Source organism: Microcaecilia unicolor, chromosome 3 (assembly GCF_901765095.1).
Source record: "Microcaecilia unicolor chromosome 3, aMicUni1.1, whole genome shotgun sequence".
In the NCBI taxonomy this organism is placed as follows: Eukaryota; Metazoa; Chordata; class Amphibia; order Gymnophiona; family Siphonopidae; genus Microcaecilia; species Microcaecilia unicolor.
In genome coordinates this window covers 255,919,073-255,934,982 of record NC_044033.1, presented here as the reverse complement: position 1 = coordinate 255,934,982, position 15,910 = coordinate 255,919,073, and the positions used below count along the sequence as shown (strand labels likewise).

At 44.9% G+C, this 15,910-nt stretch overlaps 1 protein-coding gene across 3 annotated transcripts in view; it reads right to left on the bottom strand.

Moving 5' to 3' along the window:
- Positions 1-6,419: 6,419 nt before the first annotated feature.
- The window catches only part of POLD1 (DNA polymerase delta 1, catalytic subunit), an 83,035-nt gene continuing 73,544 nt past the window's right edge, over positions 6,420-15,910 (bottom strand). For 2 of the 3 annotated variants that reach the window (XM_030197967.1, XM_030197966.1), the window contains exons 23-27: positions 15,164-15,296; positions 8,796-8,909; positions 8,119-8,171; positions 7,790-7,887; positions 6,420-7,002 (exon numbers count right to left, since the gene is read on the bottom strand). In XM_030197967.1, the coding sequence (XP_030053827.1) occupies positions 6,906-7,002; positions 7,790-7,887; positions 8,119-8,171; positions 8,796-8,909; positions 15,164-15,296 (495 nt within the window). In that variant the 3' untranslated portion in view covers positions 6,420-6,905. Of the gene's footprint in view, positions 7,003-7,789; positions 7,888-8,118; positions 8,172-8,795; positions 8,910-15,163; positions 15,297-15,910 lie in introns of those variants that run through there. The other variant, XM_030197968.1, reaches the window with a different exon arrangement.

Genomic DNA, 15,910 nt, shown 5'->3' with positions numbered 1-15,910 from the left:
TACAGAAGACAGAAGCAAGCAAGACAGAAAAAAAAAAAAAAGGCAGAGCAGCTCCAGTGCCCCTCTCAACTAACTCATATCTCCAAGCAGAGCCCAATAAATACAATAAATAAATAATTCATCATTCTTCTATTAAACATTCTTTACATCATGACTACAATGGGCTATCTGCAAACTGCATCCCCATCAGGTAAAAGTAGTCATTGATTGAGCTGGTGTAGTTGGCAGGATCTTTCGTTTGATAGAGAACTGTACGCTAGCCCTGACAGACAACTCCCAACACATCCACAGCACCACAATAATTACACAAACAACAGAAATAAAAGAACCAAGTGGAGCCCCTTTCAGTGTCGCAATGTCTAGTACACAAATAGAAGCACAAGACTTTTTAACAGGTGGAAAGAAGCGAGCGGGGTGAGAAACCCACAGCCTACTACCATAGGAAATGGGCTGACAAGTGTTATATACCACAAAATCACTGTGATGCAAGATAAGACACCAGGACAGCCTTAGAGAGAACATGAGAGAGAAAAACAAAAGAGGGATACCAGAGAAAGAAAAGGATCACTCAGCCCCCTCTCAAAGCCCACCTCCCAACACCACATATACATACACACACCCTGCAGACACGAATAGACATGTGAACACGAGTGTGCAAAGTCTGAGAGCACATAAGAAGCATGAGACCCATCCAAGATCAGTGCTACAGACCCCAGGCAATATCACTAAAATTATTTATCATTTTTATAGCGGTGAACACAAATATGCAAGAGACAGTACCTGCTCCACAGAGCTTACAAGGTAATCAAGACAGACAAACAGGGCAAATAAGGGATTATGGTGTTCTCTATTATAGCAATGATTCAAACATGGGTTCTGAAGAGGTGAATAGTGGGTTAGGTATAGAGCTGTTGCTTAATCAACATTAATGTTTTCAATTAATGCAAAAATCTTTAATCAAGACGCCACATCACTGACCCCCAGGTACAACAGCACGACCACTGCCGAAATCCTGAGTGGTGTAGAATCGATTTTTCACTCTTTCAAAAGGTAAAAAGACGAGGGGACACTAAATGAAATTAAATGGAAATACTTTTAAAACAAATAGGACAAAATATTTTTTCACTCAAAGAATAGTTAAGCTCTGGAACTTGATGCCGGAGAAGTGCCCCAGCTATCTGTACTGGGACCAGTGCTATTTAACATATTTATAAATGATCTAGAAAATGGAATGACAAGTGAGGTGATTACATTTGCAGGCGACACAAAACTATTCAAAAAATGCATGTGGATTGTGAAAAATTGCAGGAAGACCTTAGGAAACTGGAAGATTGGACATCCAAATGGCAGATGAAATTTAATGTGGACAAATTCAAAGTGATGCACATTGGGAAGAATAATCTGAATCATAGTTACCTGATGCTAGGGTCAAGCTGGGGGGTCAGCACCCAAGAAAAAGATCTGGGTGTCATTGAAGATGTAGATCTCTTACATTTTCTTCTGTAAAGACCAAAGCAAAGAATTCATTCAATCTCTCCACTATGACCCTGTCCTCCTCCCCAAGTGCCCCTTTATAATTTAATGGTCCCATGGATTACCTCACAGGCTTTCTACTTCTGATGTACCTGAAAAAGTTGTTACCCTGAGGTTTTGTCTCCAGGCAAGGTTTCCTTTATATTCTCTTTTAGCCTTCTTTATCAGTGCGTTAAATCTAGCTTGACATTGCTTATGCAAATTGCTTTTTATTTTCTTCACTCAGATTCTTTTTCCATTCTTTGAAGGATTCTCTTTTGGATCTAATAGCCTCTTTCAATTCACTTTCTAACCACATAACTGTTGCCATACTGGGACAGACCAAAGGTCCATCAAGCCCAGCATCCTGTTTCCAACAGTGGCCAATCCAGGTCACAAGTACCTGGCAAGATCCCAAAACAGCACAATACATTTTATGCTGCTTATCCTAAAAATAAGCAGTGAATTTTCCCCAAGTCAATTTTAACAATGGTCTATGGCCTTTTTTTTAGGAAGGCATCCAAACCTTTTTAAACCCTGCTAAGCTAACCACTTTTACTACAGTCTCTGGCAACAAATTCCAGAGTTTAATTACAAGCTGAGTGAAGAAATATTTTCTCGAATTCGTTTTAAATGTACTACTTTGTAGCTTCATTGTCTGCCCCCTAGTCATTTTTGGAAAGAGTAAACAAGCGATTCATGTCTACTCGTTCCACTCCACTCATTATTTTATAGACCTCTATCATATCTCCCTTCAGCCATCTTTTCTCCAAGTTGAAGAAGCCTAGCTGCTTTAGCCTTTCCTCATAGGCTGGCTGTCGTTTGCTCTTCTTTCCACCTTTCTTAATACATGGAATACATCAGGTCTGGGCTTCCATGATGGTATTTTCAATCAATATCCACACCTGTTTAAAGTCCTAACCTTTGCGGCCAATCCTTTCAGCTTCTTTTAAACATAGTAACATGGGTAACACTGGAACAATGAACAAAAAAGGTGCAAAAATCAGGAAACAATAACAGGAAACTGAAATATGGATCAATTATAACAGTACCTGGGAAGGTCAGGACATATAATTCACAAAGCCTCACCAAAGCTGCCAGACTTATCTACAAGGTATCACGTTTTGAAAAGGCCTCACTTCTGCCTATAAAACTGCATTAGCTTCCAATAAATGCCAGAATCACCTTTGAACTATGCACATTTGTTTTTCAAATATTATGTGGACTAGCCCTGGAATAAATGCAGCCTCTAGTAGATATTTCTCCATGCAATGCAGCACTCGATTCATCAGACACAATATACTTCTTGTAAAACCATGCTATCTCAGATCCTGCAACCCACTGGACTGTAGATGCTTTACTATCCTTTTCTTCCGTAGAGTCTCCATTATTTCCCCACCACTAATACTGGCCTGTACTGTTCAGCCTCCTTCCTGTTGCCACTTTCGTAAACTTTCTCTATTCCTTTGGGACCACCCATCTCCAGGCATCTTTTGACATGGATCTTACACTGGATTGACCAGAACTCTCTTAGGTCTGGCAATGTAAAACCCATCTGGCCCCAGGACTTTGCCCCCAGTCAAGTTTTGCTAGCTCCTGTCCTTTCTATCTAGAGTGATACATCTCCTTTCCCATATACAGTAGCTGACCACTATCTTCTACAGCCCTTTCTTTGAGGATTAACGAACAGAAGTATTTGTTTAGTGTTTGTGCTTTTTCATTCTCCTCTTCCAGCATTTTTTTTCCCCTCTGTGTTCAACATTTAATCCCAAGTTAGCTGTCTCCTCAGCTACCTTGGAGTCACCTTTGACTCTTCTCTCTCCTTCTCTGCTCATATCCAGCAGATTGCAAAGACCTGTCGTTTCTTTCTTTACAACATCCGTAAAATCCACCCCTTTCTTTCCGAGCACTCTACCAAAACCCTCATCCACACCCTTGTCACCTCATTTAGACTACTGCAATCTGCTTCTTGCTGGCCTCCCACTTAGTCACCTCTCCAATCGGTTCAAAACTCTGCTACCCGTCTCGTCTTCCGCCAGGGTCGCTTTACTCATACTACCACTCTCCTCAAGTCGCTTCACTGGCTCCCTATCCGTTTTCGCATCCTGTTCAAACTTCTTCTACTAACCTATAAATGTACTCACTCTGCTGCTCCCCAGTATCTCTCCACACTCGTCCTTCCCTACACCCCTTCCCGTGCACTCTGCTCCATGGATAAATCCTTCTTATCTGTTCCCTTCTCCACTACTGCCAACTCCAGACTTCGCGCCTTCTGTCTCGCTGCACCCTACGCCTGGAATAAACTTTCTGAGCCCCTACGTCTTGCCCCATCCTTGGCCACCTTTAAATCTAGACTGAAAGCCCACCTCTTTAACATTGCTTTTGACTCATAACCACTTGTAGCCACTCGCCTCCACCTACCCTCCTCCTTCCTGTACACATTAATTGATTTGATTTGCTTACTTTATTTTTGTCTATTAGATTGTAAGCTCTTTGAGCAGGGACTGTCTTTCTTCTATGTTTGTGCAGCGCCACATACGCCTTGTAGCGCTATAGAAATGCTAAATAGTAGTAGTATTTCTCCTAGCACTAATGCAGCTGAAGACAAGTTGCTGCTTTTCCTCCGTGTCCTACTATCTCGTCAGCTCTTTCTCCTTTCATTAACGTAACTGGAGAAAGTCGTCACCTTGCTTTTCTTCCCCCGTTATCTTTTCTTCCACTTTGAGCATAGCCATCCTGGTCACTTTCACTGCATATTTCAGGTTTCATAGATTTTCTTCCTTGTGCTATTTTGGCTCACATCCCTTCATACAATGCTAATTCTTTTCCCCTTCCCTTTCTTTCCAAACTTGAAGAGTCATCGTCCTTACTATTGAATGCTTTTAGTTTTGTCCCCTGCCAGCACTTCCTTTAAGAACGCTCCCATTTTAACAAAGATGATGCCCCTGAAGTCCAGGAGATATTATCTCTAGCCTATCTCTTCCACCTTTCTTCCAAAGTATACATCTTGAGATGATTACATCTGTTCCCATATGCTTTATGGCAAAGAATATTTCAGTAGCTGCCTACCTGGACCAATTCCATCCTACGTAAGAACAGCCATACTGGGTCAGACCAATGGTCCATCTAGCCCAGTACCCTGCTTCCAACAGTGGCCAATGCACATCATAAGTACCTGGTAGAAACCCTAGTAGCAAAATTCCATGCTACCAATCCCAGGACAAGCAGTTGCTTCCTCGTGTCTGTCTCAATAATAGACTATGGATTTTTCCTCCAGGAACTTGACCAGGCCTTTTTTAAACCCAGATACGCTAACTGCCATTACCACATTCTCTGGCAATTAATTTCAGAGCTTAACTATTCATTCAGTGAAAAAATATTTCCATGTAATTTCATTGAGTGTCCCCCTGGTCTTTGTACTTTTTGAAAGAGTTAACAAGTGATTCACTTTTACCCATTCTACTCAGGATTTTATAGACCTCAATCATATCTCCCCTCAGTCATCTCGTTTCCAAGCTGAAGAGCCCTAACCTCTTTAGCCTTTCCACATAGGAGAGGAGTTCCATCCCCTTTATCATTTTGGTCAGTCTTCTTTGAACCTTTTCTAATTCCACTATATCTTATTTTGAGATACAGCAACCAGAACTGAACACAATACACAAGGCGAGGTTACGCCATGGAGCAATACAGAGGCATTATAATATTCTTGGTCTTATTTTGAATCCCTTACCTAATAATTCCTAGTATCCTGCTTGTTTTTTTTTTTTACTGCCGCCACACACTGGGCAGAAGATTTTGGCGTATTGTCTACAATGACACCTAGATCTTTTTCGAGTGCTGACCCTAACATCAGGTAACTATGACCCTGGTTATACCTTTTGGAGGTGTGGGTCTCTAGTACTGCATACTGTACTTCAAATGAGGTATTATCAAAAACTTATCCAGAGATACTATCATCTCCTTTTTCTTGCTGTACATTTTTCTCACTCAACACTCAAGTATCCTTCTGGTTTTTGCCATCAGCTTTTCTACCTACATAAGTACATAAGTGTTGCCATACTGGGACAGACAAAAGGTCCACCAAGCCCAGTATCCTGTTTCCAACAGTGGCCAATCCAGGTCACAGGTACCTGGCAAGGTCCCAAAACAGTACAATATATTTTAAGCTGCTTATCCCAGAAATAAACAGTGGATTTTCCCAAGTCCAAGCTATCTAAACCTTTTTTAAACCCCGCTAAGCTAACTGCTTTTACCACATTCTTTGGCAATGAATTCCAGACTTTAATTACACCTTAAGACCATCAGCTATGACCAGCCCCAAGTCTTGTCCCTTGAGTAGCTAAAACATCACTGTGATGTGTCATTAAAAAAAAAAAAAAAGCAAAATCCAATGCTGGCTGCTGCTTACATTCGGTTATTAACCCTGTTGCAGCCTGTCAACGAAACATGTCAGCTTTCACGATAGAGCCAGAGATCTGTTTGTTGGTTGTTTTTAGTTTGTGTCCACTCTTATTCTGGTCTTTTTGTGATGCACCTACTTCTATACATTTTGTTGGGAAAAAAAAGAGACAACCAGTCAAAAGGTCAAACTCCCGATGCAACAGTGGTCCAGTAGGTGAATGGTCTGCCTTGTTAACAGCTTACATAAACTCCAACCCCCAGACACACATTACCTTGCATTAACAGCATCAGTGCAGGCGTAAGGGAGTTTGCATTTTCCTCTCCCAGACAACACACATTCCCTACATTAACAAACCCAGTGCAGGCGTGACAGAGTCTGCACAGCTCAGACCTATCAGCTATACCCAGGATACCATCTGTGAGGACACAGCAGGATCTTATCACTTGCTCTTTATTTGGCGATGCAAATGCAACCCATAAATTAGAAATGCTCGCAGCACATTGGAAAAATATACAAAATCTTTATTACAGATAGAAAACATTACAAAAGACGCTGAGTTGCAGGCAGTCCATCAGCCACACCCAGAAGGGAGCACAAAATGAGAGCTGAAGCTTTGATAAGAAGCCAGCACTAAAATGCTGAAATCGAGCACCCCGGGACTATCCCCGGGTCACATTTACCACTTTGGAGTTGTGTCTCTCCTTTCACCAGTGTGTTATAACCCCTCCTGACTGATCCCTGCACTCTTATACATTCTGTCTTCTGGCATGGCCATAGTTAGGACTTTGATGCGGCATCTGTCATTCCTCTGTGTTGATATACAATCAGCCAGGCACTGCAGCAGAGGGACCGGTACATGATCCTGGTGGAACTGATCTGTACCAAGTACAGGGCACATGAAGTGCATGGCACGTTCTAGTGCTCAAGGTGCAGAGGTGTGGGTGCATGCATACAGGACACAACCCTTCCTCACATTGCCACCATGAAGCCATCACCATGCTGGAGCTCCGAAGCGTTGCATAAGCTTCTCCTGGTCTTCTAGATCCTTCTGCACCTTCTTGCGCATGTAGAAAATGGGACAGTCCCGGCTGGAGGAAACAAGGAGGAAAAAGCTAGGTGTTAGTGCAGACGCACGAGACTCAGAGAGGGTACAGATAGGCCACTGTGAGGGATACACAGTCCGTCCAGGTCACCTGCCCAGGAAATCCAGCCACACACTGGAAGGCACAGACCTAAGGGAAGCCTTTGTCATGGGAACAGTGTAAAGAGACTTGCATCTCCCCCACAGCACAGCCGTCACCAGCACCTGCCATACTCCTGGAATCACGTCCAGCAGCCACTCCCCCCCTCCTCCCCCCCCCCCCCCCCAAGCACCTGCACACAGGTTTACAAACATTGTAAAACACCAGGACTCGGAGAATGAGATAACCAGCATGGCAATCCAGCCACCATAAAGTTCTCAGGGCTGTCAGCGGAGCTCTGTGCTCCCATGGACTTTAGCACTCAGTGACCACGGCTTATCCTTTTCCCACAGCCTGCCCATGTACACCACCTGTCCCCCCCCCTCCCCTAGAGGGGAATCGTGAGACACCCTCCCGTCCCTATCCTTCCATGCAGGAGAGATAAGGCAGGGCCCTGGGTGCTGCAGACATAAGAATCTCTGTATCATCTGTTAGCAGATCTGGTTCTGCTCCCCAGAGAACCAGAGATAAAGGAGCCCAGTGCTTCTGTCATTAACTGTTTTATTTGTATACTTTGCATTAATCAGAAACATCGGCAGTGCAAGCTTTATACACACACACCCCCCCCCCCCACAGGGCAGGTACACCACAAGTACCTGCTGCTGTCACATACACCTGCCTCATCACAGCATACCTAGTACACAGCACATCTTCATGTAAACTGCCTTGGCACCGTTGGCACTGTGTCCAGAGACGGGAGAACTTCTCTTCCAGCAAGCCCAGGTGTGAAATCTGACAGGGAAAAGCAGGGACAGGGTTGCAGAGGTTACTAAAGGCCCCCCAGTGACTGCCCTTGTCAGTTGCCCTAGGGAAAGGGAAATGGGACTTGATATACCGCCTTTCTGAGGTTTTTGCAACTATATTCAAAGCGGTTTACATATAAGGAAGAAGAGACCCTAAGGGTGTTCCCACCACGCTCCTCGTGTCGCCTAGGAAGAGATGCAGAAAATCCTAATGGCTCACCTCCTTCTGGTACAGCTCCGACTCCTTCTGTCTGCAGTAATTACAGAGAGCACCTGTTAATCACACAGATAGGAGATATTAGGAGATGGGGCAGGAGGGCGGGGCACTATCCACATCACTGTATTAAGGGGAGGGGCATATTATATTTCTGGTTTGTGAAGAGTAGGTAACACACCAGGGGGTGCGTGTGTATATATATATATACACCGCCTTGAGTGAACTCCTTCAAAAAAGCGGTAAATAAATCCTAATAAATAAATAAATAATAAATAAAATATATAAAGACAACATTCCTAGGAGTTGTGATTTTATATCAGGGCTTCAAGTGTCCATCTCTCTGTATGACAGCCATTTCCCAGCCCCTTGTCACATTTCCAATCACAGTCTCCTCTCTTACTTATGCTAGACTGGGGGCAGAGAGGAAAGAGTTTTGTAAGAGAAGAAAACCCAGTTAAAGCAGGAAGGGAGAACCTGATTCACCTCCAAATTAACTCTCTCTCTAAGTGTGAGAGCCTGGAGGAGCCACAACACAAAGCGCAGTTCAAAAGGGTTGAAAGAAAGGCTGGAGATGAGACCTAAACATCTGGATAATACCAAGACAAGAGATCATCTCTCTCCTACCAGGGCTATGGCAAAAATAGCAACACACAGTACTGTTTCTACAGGCTCAAACTCACTATTGTCACTCAGGACAGCTTTGCAGTTGATACAGGTGCTCCGCTTCTTGGCAAATGCCATCAGACCTCCTACCTTGGAGGTCAGTACTGTCTTACAGCGAGTGTGCTCCCCTTCTGCAAAGAAAGATGGAAATCAGTATGAGAAGAGGGAAACCAGGACACCCATCAGCGTGAGAAGGGGAACCACGACACCCATCCACATGAGGAGGGGAACCACGACACCCATCCGCATGAGGAGGGGAACCACGACATCCATCCGCGTGAGGAGGGGAGAAGAGGAGGAGAACCAGGACACCCATCAGCGTGAGGTGAAGAGGAGAACCAGGACACCCATCAGCGTGAGGAGGGGAACCAGGACACCCATCAGCGTGAGAAGAAGAGGAGAACCAGGACACCCATCAGCGTGAGAAGAGGAGGAGAACAGGACACCCATCAGCGTGAGAAGAAGAGGAGAACCAGGACACCCATCAGCATGAGGAGAACCAGGACACCCATCAGCATGAGGTGAAGAGGAGAACCAGGACACCCATCAGCGTGAGGTGAGGAGGGGAACCAGGACACCCATCAGCGTGAGGTGAGGAGGGGAACCAGGACACCCATCAGCGTGAGAAGAAGAGGAGAACCAGGACACCCATCAGCGTGAGGTGAAGAGGAGAACCAGGACACCCATCAGCATGAGAAGAAGAGGAGAACCAGGACACCCATCAGTATGAGGTGAAGAGGAGAACCAGGACACCCATCAGCATGAGAAGAAGAGGAGAACCAGGACACCCATCAGCATGAGAAGAAGAGGAGAACCAGGACACCCATCAGTATGAGGTGAAGAGGAGAACCAGGACACCCATCAGCATGAGAAGAAGAGGAGAACCAGGACACCCATCAGCATGAGAAGAAGAGGAGAACCAGGACACCCATCAGCATGAGAAGAAGAGGAGAACCAGGACACCCATCAGCATGAGAAGAGGAGAACCAGGACATCCATCAGCATGAGAAGAAGAGGAGAACCAGGACACCCATCAGCATGAGAAGAAGAGAACCAGGACACCCATCAGCATGAGAAGAAGAGGAGAACCAGGACACCCATCAGCATGAGAAGAAGAGGAGAACCAGGACACCCATCAGCATGAGAAGAAGAGGAGAACCAGGACACCCATCAGCATGAGGTGAAGAGGAGAACCAGGACACCCATCAGTATGAGGTGAAGAGGAGAACCAGGACACCCATCAGCATGAGAAGAAGAGGAGAACCAGGACACCCATCAGCATGAGGTGAAGAGGAGAACCAGGACACCCATCAGCATGAGGTGAAGAGGAGAACCAGGACACCCATCAGCATGAGAGGAGGAGGAGAACCAGGACACCCATCAGTATGAGGTGAAGAGGAGAACCAGGACACCCATCAGTATGAGGTGAAGAGGAGAACCAGGACACCCATCAGTATGAGGTGAAGAGGAGAACCAGGACACCCATCAGTATGAGGTGAAGAGGAGAACCAGGACACCCATCAGCATGAGGTGAAGAGGAGAACCAGGACACCCATCAGTATGAGGTGAAGAGGAGAACCAGGACACCCATCAGCATGAGAAGAAAAGGAGAACCAGGACACCCATCAGCATGAGAAGAACCAGGACACCCATCAGCATGAGAAGAAGAGGAGAACCAGGACACCCATCAGCATGAGAAGAAGAGGAGAACCAGGACACCCATCAGCATGAGAAGAGGAGAACCAGGACACCCATCAGCATGAGAAGAAGAGAACCAGGACACCCATCAGCATGAGAAGAAGAGGAGAACCAGGACACCCATCAGCATGAGAAGAAGAGGAGAACCAGGACACCCATCAGCATGAGGTGAAGAGGAGAACCAGGACACCCATCAGCATGAGGTGAAGAGGAGAACCAGGACACCCATCAGCATGAGGTGAAGAGGAGAACCAGGACACCCATCAGCATGAGGTGAAGAGGAGAACCAGGACACCCATCAGCATGAGGTGAAGAGGAGAACCAGGACACCCATCAGCATGAGAGGAGGAGGAGAACCAGGACACCCATCAGCATGAGGTGAAGAGGAGAACCAGGACACCCATCAGCATGAGAGGAGGAGGAGAACCAGGACACCCATCAGCATGAGAGGAGGAGGAGAACCAGGACACCCATCAGTATGAGGTGAAGAGGAGAACCAGGACACCCATCAGTATGAGGTGAAGAGGAGAACCAGGACACCCATCAGCGTGAGAAGAAGAGGAGAACCAGGACACCCATCAGTATGAGGTGAAGAGGAGAACCAGGACACCCATCAGCGTGAGGAGGGGAACCAGGACACCCATCAGCGTGAGGAGGGGAACCAGGACACCCATCAGTGTGAGGAGCGGAACCAGGACACCCATCAGTGTGAGGAGCGGAACCAGGACACCCATCAGCATGAGAGGAGGAGGAGAACCAGGACACCCATCAGCATGAGAGGAGGAGGAGAACCAGGACACCCATCAGCATGAGAGGAGGAGGAGAACCAGGACACCCATCAGCATGAGAGGAGGAGGAGAACCAGGACACCCATCAGCATGAGAGGAGGAGGAGAACCAGGACACCCATCAGCGTGAGGAGGGGAACCAGGACACCCATCAGCGTGAGGAGGGGAACCAGGACACCCATCAGCGTGAGGAGGGGAACCAGGACACCCATCAGCGTGAGGAGGGGAACCAGGACACCCATCAGCGTGAGGAGGGGAACCAGGACACCCATCAGCGTGAGGAGGGGAACCAGGACACCCATCACTCTGAAAAGAAAAAGTTTGTTACCTGAAAGTGAAGTTCTTCATGGACAAGACAAAGATTCCCACATGTGGGTGATGTCACTGTATGGCACAATATATATACAGAGGGTGTCTTAGCATAGGTTAGATGCCTGAAAACGTTTTCTGTACACTCACGGTAGGCACCAGAAAGACAGCCCTCAGCTAAGGTCCTGTCAAATCATATACTATGGCTAAGTGAAGAAAAATACTTCATTTTTTTTTTTTAAACAAAATCATAATTGAGTTGTAAAGGGGCTAACCTTATGGACATAAGCTCTAGAAAGTTGATGTTTCCAAGTACGCAGTTCTTGGCTACTGGTGCTTAGCCTAGTGGTGAGGAGAACTTCATGTGATGGTAGGTGGATCCTCCAATCCTGTTGCTTGTTTGTTTGTTCTTGACGTTATGAATTGCCAGGGCAAACTGGTCATCTGCATTTCATGACTGCAATTCTCTGAGAACTCACCCAACTGGGAACTTACCAATGGAACTCTCTCATGTGGAACCCAGCCAGAGGAAGTACCACTAAACCTAACAACTTGAGGAAACCTTGCACAGTGACAGTCAGACAACTCTACAGTTTGTATACTGTCTTGCTGAAACATTTTTCCTGTTAGGAATGAAGATCTCCACCTTCTGGGAAGTGGACATGAATTCCAACTTTAACAAGAGGGTGGGGGGTGTAATTTCTAGTAGTTTGAACATTTTATCTTAGTCTTTTTCAACCATCACCAACCTCTGTTCTTTCCATCATGCTGCTACACCATGCACCCCTCTTTGGCCTATTCAAATCTAGTCTAAAAGCCACCTTTTTTCAGCAACTTTTAAAACTTAACCCTTTATTTTCCTGGTCATACCATGTTATTTTTAACCATTCCCATAACAAATGAAACTCCCTCTCTTTCTTATTTATTCTATTAGCCAATGGAATTGATTGTAAGTGCCACAGAATCTTCCCTTATGGGTATGTGAAGGAATATATAGGAGAGACCTCCAGTTATCCTTAAATCCAGTCCACCTTAACAAGGATATACCAAGGGAAGCTGAGCCAGAGACAAGGCCCAGCGAGAAAGAGGGAAAGGCACAGGAATACGAAGAACGAATGCATGAAGGATTCGGTTGGAATCCTCTTTTGAGTCTACTAACTTTTTGTTTAAAACTCCATCATCGGCCAAGAACGCCAGCTGCATGATCGCACCATCACTTCTGTAGCAGCACTGCAGAAATAAATCATAGTAGTAGTCTTCTTGTATGGAAGGCACTGACACCACAGAAACTCTCTCTCATAGATTGGTTGGCCATTGACATTGAAGACCTCATCAGTGAGACAACCCTTGTCAGGGCAATGGCATCGACGGAAATCTTCACTGAAGTCTCTCGACAGTAGCATAGATTGGTTGGCCATTGACATTGAAGGTGGAAACCTCATCAGTGAGACAACCCTTGTCAGGGCAATGGCATCGACGGAAATCTTCACTGAAGTCTCTCGACAGTAGCATAGATTGGTTGGCCATTGACATTGAAGGTGGAAACCTCATCAGTGAGACAACCCTCGTCAGGGTTAAAAACATTTATTTAATGCTTTATTCTCGTATCAAGCAACCTATGCATGGAATAATATACCTGTGACTATCAGAGAGGAATGAAATCATCTATCATTTCATTAAAAATTAAAAACTTTTCTTCTAGAACAATTGTTTTTTGTAAAAGAATAGGATTTATTGGGGGGGGGGGGGGTAAATTTATTTATTTTGTACTTGAACTATAATTCCCAATGATTGTATTAGTTAAATTTTGATTGTAAACAGCTCTGAACCTCCTGTTGGGATTGGGCAGTCAATAAGCCTTAGACTGTATTGTATTGTTGTTGTAAGAGACTGTGCTGATGGACTGCAGCTTAAAAACATAAGAATAGCCATACTGGGTCAGACCAATGGTCCATCTAACCAGTATCCTGCTTCCAACAGTGGCCAATCCAGGTCACAAGTACCTGGCAGAAACCCAAATAGTAGCAACATTTCAATGTACCAATCCCAGGGCAAGCAGTTGCTTCCCCCATGTCTATCTTAATAACAGACTATGGACTTTTCCTCCAGGAACTTGTCCAAACCTTTTTTAAACCTAGATATGCTAACTGCTGTTGTTACATCCTCCAGCAAAGAGTTCCAGAGCTTGATTATTCTTTGAGTTAAAAATATTTCCTATTTGTTTTAAAAGTATGTCAATGTAATCTCACCGAGTGTCCCCTGGTATTTGTACTTTCTGAAAGAGTGAAAAATCGATTCACTTTTATCCGTTTTACACCACTTAGGATTTTATAGACCTCAATCATATCTCCCCCTCCCCCCCGGTCGTCTCATTTCCAAGTTGAAGAGTTCAATCCCCTTTATCATTTTGGTTGCTCTTCTTTGAACCTTTTCTAATTCCACTATATATTTTTTTTAGATACGGCAATCAGAACTGAACGTCAAGGTGAGGTCGCACTATGAAGCGATACAGATGCATTATAACATTTTTGGTCTTATTTTGCACCCCTCTCCTAATAATTCCTAGCATCCTGTTTGTTTTTTTGGCCACCGCTGCACATTGGGCAGAAGATTTCAGAATACTGTCTACGACACGCACATTGGATGCCCAGTCTTCCAGTTTCCAAAAGTCTTCCTGCAATTTTTCAGTCCGCTCGTATTTTAACAACCTTGAATAGTTTGGCGTCATCTGGAAATTTAATTACCTCAGTCATCGTTCCAATTTCCAGATCATTTATAAATATGTTAAATAGCACCGGTCCCAGTACAGATCTCTGACACTTCACTGTTCACCCTCCTCCATTGAGAAAAATGGCCATTTAACCCTACCCTCTGTCTTTTGTCCAAAAACCAATTCCTAATCCACACCAAAACATTGCCTCCTATCCCATGACTCATTACTTTTCTCGGGAGTCTCTCATGAGGAACTTTGTAAAAGCTTTCTGAAAATTCAGATACACTACATCAGCCGGCTCACCTTTCCTTCAAAGAAATGAAGCAAATTGGTGAGGCAAGACTTCCCTTGGCTGAACCCATGCTGACTCTGTCCCATTAAACCATGTTTGTCTATGTGTTCCGTAATTTTATTCTTTTTTTGCCCGGCACTAAAGTCAGGCTTTAAGTCCAGAGCCCCATGTTCAGACTCTGAAACTTCCACTCTCAATCCATTCCGCTGCATAAGAAAGAGCGGGCCAATTCAAGAATGAACGACTTTCTGCCTGACGCTTTTGAATGATAAAAAAAACAGGGTGCGGGGAATTTGCTGTTTCGAGCAAACCTGATAACTGAAGTCATGGAGACAGTGGCAGAGTTGGACGTATGCGATTTGAATTGTGGAGGTAGACTGCTAAAGGCTGCTCGAGTGCTTTTCTGTGCCACCCAATGACATTATCCACAAGTGGGACCAGTTCATCCTGCTTGACTATGGAGAAGGGGGGTGGGGGGAACCATGAAAGCCATCAGTATGCGGAGAGAAAGGGAACAGAGCACCCATCAGTGTGAGGACAGGCAGCAGAAGCAGAAGGGTGAAAATGTTTAGGGAGCTGGACTCACTCAGCAGAATTGTCTCCGCTTTGGCATCCCCCAGGATTGGCTCGAAGACTCGAAGGAGGGGTTTGGCCAGCTGCTGCTCCAGGTAATATTGTGTGTCGATGGGGATATTATTCTCCAACACATAAATGGGATCCTGAGAACATAAAATTTAGTCACTACTTTCACTCCCCTTCATAAGAGCTGTGCCCTGCTGCATCTCATTTAGCATCCTGCCCCTAACAGAAATAATTTTATTTTTTAATTTAGCAAATGGAAACTGTCAGTTTTACAGTAGAAACTTACGTCTGCTTTATTTATATTTTGCAATTTGAATATTTTTGTATTGTGAGTTGTATGGGGAAAGACCCTTGATCAGGGGTGGCCAACCAAGGTCCTTGAGGGCCACAACCCAGTCAGGTTTTCTATTTATTTATTACATTTGTACCCCGCGCTTTCCCACACATGGCAGGCTCAATGCGGCTTACATAGTGACAAGTAAAAAAGAAATAACAAGGTCTTTAAGAAGATTGTACAAATTGTAGAAAACATAATAATAATGTGGTTGATGAATAAGTAAGTAATAGGAGGGATTGTGTAGAAGGGAATGAACATAGGGAGATGGGCGTAGGAAGGATGGAGAGGAAAACGATGAGGAAAATGAATATCCATGAGATCTATTTGCATACAGTGGAAGCAGCTCATGCAATCAATTTCATGGATATTCACTGTGGAAATCTCGAAAACCTGACTGGACTGTGGTCCTCAAGG